Below are 14,782 nucleotides of genomic sequence, written 5' to 3'. Positions count from 1 at the left end.
ACACCGTTACATCCAGAAAAACTGACTGTTTGGTGCGCTTTATGGGCTGGTGGAATCAAAACTTCTTCAAAAACGATGATGGCCCGAACGTTACAGTCAATGGTGATCGGTATAGAGCCATGATTACTTACTTTTTCATTCCTGAATTGAACAACCATTATGTCCAGGAGCTGTGGTTCCAACAAGACGGCGCAACATGTCACACAGCTAGTGCCACAATCGATTTATTGAAAGACACGTTTGGTGACCGCCTAATTTCACGTTTTGGACCTGCGAATTGGCCTCCAAGATCTTGTGATTTAACACCGCTAGACTACTTTCTGTGAGACTATGTAAAGTCATTGGTCTATGCGGAGAAGCCACAAACCCTTGATCATTTGGAAGACAACATTCGCCGTGTTATTGCCGATATACGGCCACAAATGTTGGAAAAAGTCATCGAAAATTGGACGTCCAGATTGGACTACATCCGAGCCAGCCGTGGCGGTCATATTCCAAAAATCATATTCAATATGTAATGCCACAAGATTATCTTGCGGGTAAATAAAATTCATGTCAATCAATAATCCATCGTTGTTTTATTGCAATTTAAAGTTCTATAGCTCTAAAAAAAACACCCTTTATATGTGGTCTCCAAAGAAGCAATTGGCTCATTCTGACTTCATGTTATCGTGATTTCTCAATTTTTTTTCTCACCAGTAGACATGAAGATAATAAACCTTCACGTCAAATCGGGAAAACCGAGTGATCGACGCAAATTCATTGAAAAAGCTGCAGCTGTCCATCTGTTTTGACGTTTCAGTATCACGAAACTGTCAACCAACCGGACAATGACCATGAATTCGAGAGGGAGGGGAATATGTAAGGATCCGACGTTCTATCGTTATTAATAGAATCGCGTAAAATGGGACGAAAATAACGAAAGTCCGAAATTGAATTCAAGGGCGCTTTTGAGAGGTATCGCTCTATTTCATTAGCAGAATGCGCACTTTGTTAACGGGTGCTTTTTTGGAAAGTTGTAACCCAGATAAGCGAAGAAATTTTTTTTATTTTCTCGAAATGAGGCCGATTTCGAAGTAAACATTTCCGGGATATGTCAGTGACCGATTTATGGGTAAATAAACTGAGATGATTGACTTTTAAGTAAATCTTTCATGGGTGTTGAGTTCAAATTCAGTTCATTTGTATGAATAGACTTTTTACTTGTGGGAGAGTCGGTTATACGAGGTTTTCCAAAAAGAGATATCATCGATATATCTGGGCAGCTGTCACATTTGAAGATGTCATCTTTTGACATTTGACCAATAAAAACTACGACATTTCTAAAAATGGAACGACACTTCGATAACGCAATTAAATTGTTAAAATTCACTACAAGAATGGTGAAAATTTTCGGTCACTGTTCGCCAAACTAAAGCACTATTGGGATCGACGTGAAGTATTTTGAAGGCCCGCAATAATGGTGGAAAAATTTGAGCTGTATTGGCAAGTTATTGATGTGAAGAACCGGAACCTCGTGCGTCACTCAAAGGCTGAGAAAATTACATTGTATTTTGTATGAAGACTAAGCTTTTAAAGTTCAGTTAGCACAAGAACTCAAGCCGGTTGATCACCAGCAACATTGTATTCTCGCTTATTGTGTCATTGAAATGCATCAAAATGTATTGTCATCGGAAAATCATCCCAATGATGAGAACCATTTTTACTTAGGAGGCTACGTTAATAAGCAGAATTATCCCATTTGGGGCTCGGAAAATCCAAGAATTGTTGTTGAAAAGCCTCTCCATCCTCAACGTGTAACGTTTTTTTTTTATATCCGGAATTGGAAAATTTGAATATTTTGCAGTAAAAGTATCTGGGCCGTGTTATTTCTCGAAGAGGATAACCGAATAACTTACAGTTATTCAGAAATGTAAAATATCTGAAGACTGTACTGTCATTTAATTTCTATTAAAATGAATTTTCATCAAGTGAACACCGAATCAATCCAATATCAGAAAGATTTTGGACATCATCTGACATTTGGTTGTTTCTTGTGCTTTATTTTGTCACTTCAACTCAAGTATCGTTTGGGATTTTCGCAATGTATGATAATATTCAAAAATAATTTCCTCAAATTCAGCGTTGCGTATAGGACATCTAAAAATTAAACATAAGCTTCAAAAAACAACATTGTTCTTATTTTTTCAGTAATTTTTACTATTATTATATCGAGATAGGCAGACATCAAAATTAAATGAATTGACAAAAATCATTTGCTAAACCACACTCAGCCTAATAGGGCTCGATTTTTAGATCGATGAACCTCATTTGTCTTAAGGGAATTTTTCAAAAAATCACATAACATGGTATTAATACACAAAATATATGACTTTTATCGTAAAGAATTTGCATTTTTCTATAAAAATTTCCTTGAAATATCAGACCCAGAGTAATTTACTTTTTAGTTCTTCCATTCGATAGAAGGAAATAATGAAGCATTATTTGGATTTATTTTTGTTTTTTTTTTTGTGATGAGTAATATTTTGCTCTGTATTTCCATGAACTCACAAAAAATATAGGTCGAAGTTGAATTGTTGATTAAAGTTTTTACTTTTAATTGGAGCAATGCCGAATCAATGCAATGTCATTAACATGACTAGAGAACTAAGAGTGTGTCAGCACACAATAATAGATGGAACAAACATTTCAAGAATTTCGTTTCCACATCGGCTGTCTAGAAGTAAAAATACCTGCTCTGCAGTGGTTACAAAATTTGCAAACTATTTATCGATCGAATTTTTTTAGGATGAATACAAATGTCAAATTTATTTGAAATCTATTCATTTAACAGAATTGAGTTCTTTTACTTTTAATCAATATGAAAACCTCTACCAATACATTTAATGAAGTAGCTGAAAACGTTTTGTCTTTATATTTCATAAATTTTTGAGAAAATCAGGATTATTCGATGTATATCGTAAAGTCTTGCGGATACAAAATAATGAATCGAAATGCTTAATCAGACAGGAGAAATAATCAATTTTCTGTTTTTCACTGCAACTTCATAGCTTCCATAATTTAATGATGTAAAGAATCTATCTCGTGTATTTAATAACCGAAATCATTTTAGCTCTGTACTTCAGTTTTTTTGAGATAGAGTGTGACTTAATTGTTTATGCTGAGAATACACTACTTGTCGATAACTTCTGATTATAATAATAATAATAATAATAAGAGAGTTTATTCAGAATATAACATAAATAAACTCTATAATACTGTAAAGTTAAGTTTAAAATATTAACTGTGCTCAGCAATCAACATAACAATACATTCTTTATTATTGATTGAATTATGATTTTTGAATTGAATTGTTAACAGGTGTTCTGCACTAAGGACACTATCATGAATAGATAGGAACCAAATTCTTGGCCCTTATTGAGAATAATTGGAATTTGTTACTTGATAAAAATGTTCAGCCTGTATTTAAATATCTGAAGAGAAATTAAATTGTGGGTTTTGGTCCTTATACTGTGACTATCAAGTAGTTCACGGCCAAGGACAATTTAGGGAAATAAAAGAACGGGATAAAATATTTATTCAATTTATTTCAACCCACTAAAAGAGTTTGAAAAAGAATGATAATTTGTCTTCGATAGATTCCCTACAAAATTAACACTCATAAAAAAATAAAAATTCCAAAATTCGGCACACAATGTTTTCGGAAATATGTATAAATTTTTAAGTATTGAGAATATCTATTTGTTTAGGATGATTATACTTCATCAATATTATCATAATAATTACTACGAACAATAAAAGGACAATGTCAGAACATAAAATTAATTGTATACTAAAAAGTTGTAATTTTTTCATTTATAACTCGATTAATAACAAACATACCGTAACAAAGGAAAAAAATAGAAAATTTCAAAGCGTCCCTAATAAGAATGCATGGATTTGTCTTTTTAGCCTGTTGGACCAATTTAAATCATTTCAAAAACTATAACTTATCGGTGTACCACGAAAATAGAATATTTTCGATTAAGATCTATTCCCATGTAGTGTAATAAAACACTGAGGTTTTACACCCCTTCGTTAAGAGTCACATTAGTCATTTCAAAATCTCGACTTCTGCACTTCGTTTTAATTAGATGGGAACATGTGTTGAACCATAATTTAAAGCTATTTTGGCATTCGCTCCTTACACAACTTGCACTTCAGGTATTGGGGACTACTCACTTCAAAACGAAATTATAGATTTTTCCTCTTACAACCACCGATTTTTATGGGGTTTCCACATAATTTCTTTGAACATTAATCTACATTGTAAAATGACAATATTTTTGATTTGCGAATGAAAAAAAATGTTGGTAACTTTTTGTTTTCCGCAGAAGAATTTATGATATATTCAATGTACGCATTGATATATTTTTAAGTGAAAAGAAACTACGAAAAATCATAACAAAAGAGGTAAAACATGATGAAAATTATCGACCGCCGTCAGTACTCTCATCTACTTGTAAGTTTCGTGAAGAGAAAAAAGATGAAGTACACCGTAGGTACAAAGTTTGGTCATCGCCGAAGCGCCAGAATGTAACGAGTGTTTTTTTTTCGAGGTACATAACTTTAAGTTGGTATAACTGTTCAAGATGGCGACCGATTTAACAGCTGTCAAGTGATTTATTCTCAGTTTAGTTTGGCAATTCATCATGAATAGACTCACGCCTGAACAACGCTTGCAAATAGTGCAATTTTATTTCGAAAATAATGGTTCTGTGCGGAATACGTATCGCGCACTTTTGTTTAGCGATGAAGCGCATTTCTGGTTGAATGGCTACGTCAACAAACCAAACTGCCGCATTTGGAGTGAAGCTAATCCTCAAGTATATGTCGAAACACCGTTACATCCAGAAACACTGACTGTTTGGGCGCTTTATGGGCTGGTGGAATCATTGGTCCGTACTTCTTCAAAAACGATGATGGCCAGAACGTTACAGTAGATGGTGATCGGTATAGAGCCATGATTAATAACTTTTTCATTCCTGAATTGAACAACCATGATGTCCAGGAGCTGTAGTCCCAACAAGACGGCGCAATATGTCACACAGCTCGTGCCACAATCGATTTATTGAAAGACACGTTTGGTGACCGCCTAATTTCACGTTTTGGACCTGTGAATTGGCCTCCAAGATCTTGTGATTTAACACCGCTAGACTACTTTCTGTGAGGCTATGTAAAGTCATTGGTCTATGCGGATAAGCCACAAACCCTTGACCATTTGGAAGACAACATTCGCCGTGTTATTGCCGATATACGGCCACAAATGTTGGAAAAAGTAATCGAAAATTGGACGTCCAGATTGGACTACATTCGAGCCAGCCGTGTCGGTCCTATGCCAGAAATCATATTTAAAATGTAATGCCAAAAGATTATCTTGCGGATAAATAAAATTCATGTCAATCGAATAATCCATCGTTGTTTTATTGCAATTTAAAGTTCTTTAGCTCTAAAAAAACACACTTTAGATTGTAACTGGACACTAGATTACTAGAAAAAATTGGTGGTTTCGAACATCCTGTATTCTGTGAGTACCATCGAGAACCATCAAGGCCAATGAATCTCTAAACCAGAAAAACAGACAAAAGCTCCCAGAACAATAGCGTTGTAATACGCATTTGATTTATTTCTGAACATCCATTTCACAAAGGTTATTAATTTTCCAACGAAAATGTTGTCTAATGACTAATAGGGTTTATTGTACTCCTTTATCACGAAAACAGTAAGACTTGCTGTGCAAAATACTCAAAAAGACATCCGTTATATTTAGAATAATCATTCTAGCTGCCTGAAAAACAAAGACGACCTCACGGAGTGTTTTTGTATATATTCAATGAAATTTTCATGTTAACCTTTGGCTCATTCATGCTGGGAAATCCAAACTTCCGCGATCTGAATGAATGTTTTGTTATTCTCTTAGATTGGAGTTTATTGTGTATCTATCTATCTGATCACAGTTTCTACTCAATACTATTGAATGTTTCTCTTTCATGAATTAATTGGCAATGACAAATTACTATGTGCGAATAATATTAATCGTGTCTTCTATAGGAAGTCAACACCTTGTTATTTCTTCATCACTTTCGATTGAAGGTTTCGGATTAAAATACCTTAACTCTAGTGGAAATTTTTGAACCCTTAATTCTTTACTTAGTTGACAAACTACCAAAAACTATTGCTTCCTCATAACGGAGATACACGGAGTTCATAGAAAGTATAGAGTATTTACAATTTTATAAATTCAGTCAAATGTTTTTGAGCGCTTCGTCACAATGTCTGTATTTTCGAATTTTGGGCCGGGAATGGTCTCGAATGATGAGGTTCCACTCAAAAGAAACTAGAAATCTCGAAACTTTCAGGATAGGTGCGTATTTTAAATGCCGCAGTTGAGTTTGTTGATGGGCAAAAACCAATTAGAGGGTTCCGTAAATATGGCCGTCCGACATTTGGTTCTTTTTTCATTTCAAAACAGCTCATTCGATCCAGATGAAATTGTTCAATTAGACGTACAAAAACAATTCAAAGTTTCGTACGCAATTTTATACCGATCGCCTAACCATGTCTATAGAAGAACAAAGAAGGATGTTAGGAAGGAAATACTGAATATTTCCCTGATTTTAGAATCGATTGGGTTGAAACTTTGAACCTTGAAAGCCAAGCGGCTTAAAGAATATAATTTCTCTAATTCTATAGAAAACGCGTTCAATCTGCCATACCTTCTAGAACAAAATCATATGGGAATATCTTGATTTTGCATCGATTTCATTGTCATATAACATTATTATGGGAATATATACAGGGTGTTTCAAGTTCGACGGCCTATTAGATGTTTCTGGAGAACGGGGCCGATTTGAAATCTGGAAATTCGGAATATGACATTGTTCATGATGCCCTCTTCAGCTAAAATATTTTTGGATTTCCTGCACTTCCGGTTATACAAGAATTGAATAAAGTTTTTTCAAAAAAAAATTTTTTTTTCATTTTATGTCCAAATATTATCAAGATTTCCATTCTCAATTACTCATTGCTAAAATTATTGCGTTAGTTCTCATAGTTTTCAAAATATTAGGAAAAAACCTTAAAAAAGAGAGAATTTCCTTAGTCACAATTACGTGAATTATTTTTACTGTGAATATCCTATGCGTATACTCAATTCACTTTCTCAAACTAGAATGTTGTTGGAATATCGTGCATATCTTGAATTTGAAGAATATCATCACAGGGTGTTCCAAATATTGTGCCAAAAATTGTGAACAAAATTTGATCATAACTATCGATTTTCGAATTAGAACCCTATTTTCTTGTGATGTCGTTGGATTCTACGGTGAAAAATAAGAGTAGTGTTCAAACATGATTATGCACTCAAATTCAATAATTCAAGAGTTATTCGAGATTTTATGAATTTATGTTATACGTAGGGTCAAGTTGATATTAAAAGGAAACCTATTCACTATCGGTGATCTCACGGTTCAATTCACCTTTCATTCAATTGCATTATTATGTTGGTACTCGAAACTCTCCTGACACGAATTTATGTATATATCTGCAAATTCGTAATAAAAGAAACAGTTCTGCCAACCATCATTTTTCTGTGCAGAAATCACTAAACGATATTTATGGAAATACTGCATTCATTTCAATAAAAATTCAGTGAATTATAGAGAAAATTTGGTATAATACTCGTAAAGAAGGCTTATAATATTATAAAACTAGTTCTTCCTAAAACACGCCACTTCGCAGTTCATTTTCAAATTTTGAACTCGTAACAGAATATCAATTATCATTTACATATACCCCAACAAACAAAAGCCAAATTTCTGGCATCTAAGCTTGTTCTCAAAAATCCTTGTTGAACCATTCTGAGAGTTAGTTGGTATGAGTTAAAATACCATTTTCCTAATCCAAAGATTAGGAGCTCGAACCCTAGAACAGAAAAGTCTCCAATCATTTACAAATACATATCTGAAGAAGTTATTTTAAGATATCATTCGGAAATCCGATAATCAAAGATTAATATGTTGATTAAAAGAAGTCTCTGCTTTAAGGGTTCTATGGAACCTGCTTGTAGTGACGATGAAATATATTGACTTCACAGAACACTATCAGCTTTCTCAACTGGCACAAGGTCTAAGCTTCTGCTAATAATAAGCTAAAGTGTGAAATGTGCAATATTCCGGAGGTCAAATAATGTAGAAGGAAACATAAATAAGAAGGTTTTCCAATAAAAAGGTTTCATTTTGAATAGCCCGCTATATGGTAGCTGTCACTTTTGAAGTTATCATCTTTAGTCATCTGACAAGTGAAAACTGTTATCCATTACTAAAAACAGAACGATACACGCATTGAAATTGTTAAAATTCACTACAGAAATGTTGAAAATTTCGCACTCACAGGTCTCAAAATTAAAGCAATTTTGAGTCGTCTAAAGCCCCTCTTCGGCCGGCAAAAATGAAACTGGTGGAAAAATTTGAGATGTTGGGATAAAAGTTAGTGATGTGAAGTTTTAAAACCATGTGCGTCGTTCGAGAACAACTAGATTATTGCTGCTTTAGCCCGTAGTGTCGACAAAAATCCAGGTTTATTCATTCCTCGTCTATCTTGGAAATTAAACATCCCAAAAATGACATTTCAAAGTATTTTGCACAAAGACTTAAGGTCTTAAGGCTTTTGAAGTTTATGTAACACAAGTACTTGGGTCTTTGAATTGTACCAAAATGATCCGGATTTTCATCGAAAAATTATATTCAGTTATGAGGCCCATTTTCTCCTCGGAGGCTACGTTAATAAAAAGAATAAGAAGAATTGTCGCGTTTGGGTTTCGAAATCCAACAATTATTGTTAACGTGTCACTGTTTGTTGCGTTTTTTAGGCTGGTGATATGATAGTACCTTACTTATTCGAAACTGATTCTGATACAACTGTATGGATTGCGCTACCGAGCTACGATTGATGATTTTTCATGGCCGGAATTGAAAGATGTGGACGACATTTATTTTCAATAAGCTGCAATCGTACTGTGGCGAATTTTTGGCTGATATATTTTCCATTGTTAAGGGTATACCTTTCTCTTTACAATCAAATGAAGATCCATTGGTTCTTCTGAAAATATACTCGTGTTTTTTTTTAATATTAAACTGAAACCTATTATTGGAAAATCCTTTATTTTGAAAAATATAAAATAAACTATAAAATCGTTCTTCGTTTGAATTAATTAAAACATTAAATTTTTTTCATTCAACCAGCCCAAAGAAAATCTACAGGAAATAACAATCTATAAAGATCTAAATGATCATTTTCAAACATCCGTTTTTTTTCCGACGCTTTCCTCTATCCACGACTTTCGATCAGGGAAATTTCCTAATACTATCATATTTATATTTATACAATCTCAATACCGGCGTACCCAAATATTTATATTTTGTTGGTCCTAGAGCCAAATTGTGCACCGTAGAGCATGTTCCATCGGACTGACACACGGCTCGCACCAAAATAGGCATCTCTGCCGATCTTTCTCCATAGATAAACCGGCCATGCGCGCACAGCATTTATTTTTGGACCCGATTTTTCCCAATTACCTTTGCTCGCGAATTCGTGTTTTTCCTCTTTTCCGAAAAACTACCCATTGTGGAGTGATGTGCAGCCGGTGTTGAAAGTGTTGCGGGAATTATTCGCTGCAGAAAATTCGAGATTGTAACAAGTTTATGGTGCTGAAGCCGATTTTTGATATGTGAGTACAGATGCGGCTTTATCGGGACATTCGGCAAGAACTAAACCTTCTGAAATGGTATTACTTTCAATTATTTCAGTTGTTTATCTATGAGTCTTCAACTTCAACTTTGATTTTTTTTGTTTTTCGTCATAGCACCTTTCCTTCATAGTATTTTCAACTCAAATTTGGCGTAGATATTCCAATTCAAAGTTTTCATCTTGTGATATGCTTATTTTGATTACAAATCTACAGGGTGATATTTTCTTGAACAGTGTCGGTTTTTTTCCCTCAACTTTTTCTGAAGGATCACTGGTAGTTTAGAAAAATGTAAAAAAATCTTTGGTCGAATACCACTTTTCAGTTTCTGTAGTTTTGTCGTTTCCGCTACTGATTTCGAAAGGAAAAATTCAAACAATTCTTTAGTAATCCTTGAGAAAATCCAAATAATTGTAAAGATCCAGTTATACATGTAATGAATAAATTAATTATAGATTTTGGTACTTATTTACCCAATATGTAGCGAAGATTAATAAAGATTCGATAAATTGGTGAAATCCTCAATTACAAATTCAAGCAGAACTACAAGAAACACTGTATCTCAAAAACAAAGCCTTTGCGGGTCCATGTTTATAGGATCTTTTTTCTTGAAATGATCCATGGACTCTTTCATTTTCCTATGTACCTCCAAATTAAAAACATAATAATATTGAAGAAAGTTATTAGAACTGAATTTTTCGGAAATATTTCGTAATATGAAGCAGATTTTCGAAACTTATAGGCAATGTTGACTATTCCTGTAAGTTTCAAAACCTATTGAGGAGCTTGATATACCCATTCGCTTTTTAAATTTATCCTGAAAATTCCAAGTAACTGGAGATTCTTTGAGCTCAAATGTTACTGACCTTGCCCAACGCGAATTGGCGTCCAAATATGAAAAACTTCCAATATTCGTTCAAATATAAAGGTTTCGTAATAACTCGAGTTGTCGATGCTCTCACAAAATTTCAGAAAATGTGACAGATTATTTATCTTTCTAAAGATTTTCTTTTCTTTTTCTACATTTCTCTTAAAAATGTTCTGGATCTTGCAAATATTGTACAACTTCCAACTAAGTTTCAATTCGATTGAATAAGAAAAATCACAAATTCCTTATCATTGAATTTAACCTAATGAATTGAAATAATCTTCATTATTTCGCAATTCACAAATTAGGAAAATGACTTTATTTTTTCTCATTTGATCACGCACAAGTTGTAGTCCGGGAGCCAGTAACAGATATACATGACCAAGTTCCTCTCCAACGGTAATTAGTAGAATGAATCAGATAATAGTAATAAAGAGCCTCGTGAACGTCAGCTACAACTCGGCTGGAGGGGAGAGCGGCGGCAGCCCCCCAAACACGAAGAAAAAAAAATACATTCAGTCATTTCCTCCCAACTGAAAATTTGTCAAATTGTAGCTAACCCAATATCTAGACGAAAAAATACAATCAGCTGGCTATAGTATAGTGTATTATACGTCAGCTGGTGCCTCAAACATGAAAAAAAATTAAATTTTCAATGACAGCTCTGACAGCGACTCTGATAATGAATCAGAGAGTGCCACAAACTTCCACACTCGCGAGAAAAGGACTTTGTCCTTATGTTGCACAATAATATTTATTTACTTCCAATCTCTGATTCAGTATCAGAGTCGCTGTCATTGAAAATATATTTTTTTTTCATGTTTGAGGCACCAGCTGACGAATAATACACTATGCTATAGCCAGATGATTGTATTTTTTCGTCTAGATATTGGGTTAGCTACAATTTGACAAAATTTCAGTTGGGAGGAAATGACTGAATGTATTTTTTTTCTTCGTGTTTGGGGGGCTGCCGCCGCTCTCCCCCCCAGCCGAGTCGTAGCTGACGTTCACGAGGCTTTTTGTTACTATTATCTGATGCATCTCACAAGTATCTTTCGAGAGGAAATAATCAACCAAATTTGCACCTGGCCCTCAGACTATTGCACATAATCAAGTTTATGGAGTTTTTACGGTAGGTCTAGATTCGTATACAAGGACAACTTGATTCCGATTGGGGGACTTATCTAATGAATATGACTTACCTAGTTGAATGATTTTTTTTTCTAGCTATCATTTACTGAATGGTCGGAATGCATTTCAATAATGAATCGAACTCAATGTTTAAACTGTTTATACCTACTATTGTAAATATACTAGTTTCTCATTACAAAAAGACTACAAATTTTACACTATGACTTATTATTCTCTCGTAGAATATCTCGAATCATTGAAAATATCGTTTACCAAAATGACAAAAAAATCTAATTGAGGTGAGCTCTCGTTCTTAGTAGTTGAGGGAAATAATATTCTCCCAAACGAGAAGTAACAGAACTTTTCGATAAAAAATATTGTACCTATTCAGCAATAGGTAGATATTTTCAAGTTCATGTTTTTTTGTACCAATTGCTGATTCATCTGAATTCCATTTCCATACAACAACTTGCTCTCAACATATTCAGATAAATAATGAAGTTTTCTCATAAACATTTCGTTTAATGGTTTCTACAAAAAACCTATAAATTTGGTCCAATCGTTACATATTATAATACCTAAATGAGATAACATCGAACTCTGCAACGAAACTCTACTTGGTTATAGATTGTTCTGAAATAGATGAAAAATTTATTTAGAAATTGAAAAAATTTTCAACAAGTTAATTAAACCTTAAGTGGTCCATGGAACGTGAAATAAGACGAATATAAGAAAAAATGAAATATAAAACACAAAAAAAAGTAAATTCTAACAAATATAATAAATCTAATCATAAAAACGCAGTTTCCCCCACTTGTACTGATGAATTCAGAAAATCTCTAAATTCGTTTATCTGATGTAGAAATCTGTAGTTGATCCAATTGTAACCTCGACTCGTCGTCACCTTTTAAAGTGGACAATGTTTCCGGGTTCCTATGTAGACTGCAATGAACATTCCCGCTTGTAATATTTTTAAACTTGCTTTATTTTCGTTACAAATCCGCTTTCGTTAATAGTTACCTAGTTTAGCGTTGCGATCGAAATAATTGACCTACATGATATATATTACTCATTTTGTAGGTTAACGAACTTCTTTTCATTTTCATTTTCATTTCATTTTTAATTGGTATTGGTTCTTATTTAAAATAATAAACCCCATTACTATATGCAATAATAGTTTTCTACTTTCTAAAACAGGTCCAATAAGAGGTTCCATTTTGATATTGGAAAAAATGATGTGTATTTAATGATATTGATAAAAATGATATGTATTCAATTGTAAAGAGGGCGATCATTTTGATGCATTTTAAGGACCCAATCAGCTAAGATACGACGTTGTTGATGATCGATCGGCTTAGTCCTTATATTAACTGAACTTTAAGAAACTTAAGACCTAAGTTTTTGCAAAATACGGTATAATATCGTTTATGGAATGCTTAATTTCCTTGATCGATGAGGAATCGACAAACAAGGTTTCGTTAACACTACAGGGCTACAGCAGCAATATTCTCAGTTTTTCTTGAGCGATGCACATGGTTTTGATTCTTTACAGTCCTAACTTATCCCAGCTGCTCAAATTTTTCCACCAGTTTCACCATTTTCGGCAAGAACGATGACCCAAAAGTGCTTTAGTTTTGTGACTGCAAATTAATCACACAATTTGATATGAATTTTAACAATTTCATAGCGTTGTTGAAGTTTGTATCGTTACATTTTCAGTAATGGCCAAGTTTTCACTTGTTAAATGATGGCAGTTTAAAAAGTGACAGCTGCCCAGATAACAGGATTTTCCTTATGAAACCTCTAATTGGAAAACCCTGTATAATAATTAGTATACCTTTGCAACTTTGACATTTTGCGTTCTGAAATGTAGGTACATATATAGAATCCAAATAATGTTGACAATTATTATAGACTATTATATAGAGAAATAAATAGATGTAATAAATAAATAGGGTGTTCCAAATTCGATGCTCACTGAAAGCATTTCGAGAAAATTCAACAATAGCGTTCACAGTTTTCTATTCTTGAAAATTTTCAAAAACAACTATCATCATCAAAAGTCAATGAGTTCAATAATATTTTTTAGTCTTGACTATCCTAGACCTTTATCAGACATCACATAAACTTTGAGCTTGTATACATGTTGGATTTCGATATTCTCTCTCCTCGAATTTATAACTTATTCTTCACTTCCTCCTACTTACTCTTATTTTTTTTTCAGGAAAACGGCAAAGAAGTGACCAGGACCCTTACCTTCGAACACCCTGTCACTGAAGAAGTTTTAGAAAACGTTTGGGACGAACAAACTCTAAGATATTTGGTAAGACACATAACTAAATTTGTTTCATAATTTTGAATACTTAATTGACGATTTCAGCTGGACCAAAGTACTGACTACGAAGAAAGGAAAAGAATACGTGCAAGACTACGCCACATAATGGCAGAACAAGAAGGTAAGACACACAATTGCCAATTTCCACTATTCGGGTTTTATTTTCGAATAAAAACCTATGAATTTTACATTTAGTTGATCAAGTGAGTAAAATTAAATGTTTCAAAATGTCCAAGAATTATTGTTTTGAGCAATAACGCCCTTCTTCTTCAAAAAACAATGCTAATATTGATTAAAATTTATCTGGAATTGCATTAGAGTTCAGGAATATTCAGGGAATGAAAAATATCTATTCCGGTGTAGCAACATACCGATATAATCATTTGAAAATTGAATTTACTTGAATCCTGTTCCGGAAAATGATAAATAATTGGTAATATTTGTAAGTAGAAGTCAAATTTCAACAAGCAGTACACCAAAAATCAGTGTATTGAATAAAAATTCTTCGAATGTCATTTAATTTTTCATCCTCTGAAGAAATGGATAAATGTAGTTTTCCAATCTAATTGAAACAATCGAACAGCCGATATAATTTGCATATTTTTTGAAGAAACAAAATCCAAAAATAGAACAGAGAAATACTGAACTTAATTTGGGACAAACC

At 33.5% G+C, this 14,782-nt stretch overlaps 1 protein-coding gene across 5 annotated transcripts in view; it reads left to right on the top strand.

The window, feature by feature from the left end:
- The window catches only part of LOC123682495 (microtubule-associated protein futsch-like), an 87,974-nt gene that overhangs the window by 60,601 nt on the left and 12,591 nt on the right, over nt 1–14,782 (top strand). For all 5 annotated transcript variants that reach the window (XM_045621133.1, XM_045621134.1, XM_045621135.1 and 2 more), the window contains 2 exons: nt 14,008–14,106; nt 14,164–14,239. In XM_045621133.1, the coding sequence (XP_045477089.1) occupies nt 14,008–14,106; nt 14,164–14,239 (175 nt within the window). The remainder of the gene's footprint in view (nt 1–14,007; nt 14,107–14,163; nt 14,240–14,782) is intronic.

This window comes from Harmonia axyridis, chromosome 6 (assembly GCF_914767665.1).
Source record: "Harmonia axyridis chromosome 6, icHarAxyr1.1, whole genome shotgun sequence".
Lineage (NCBI taxonomy): Eukaryota > Metazoa > Arthropoda > Insecta > Coleoptera > Coccinellidae > Harmonia > Harmonia axyridis.
The sequence above is the reverse complement of the archived record's forward strand: the minus strand, read 5'-3'. Positions and strand labels throughout refer to the sequence as shown.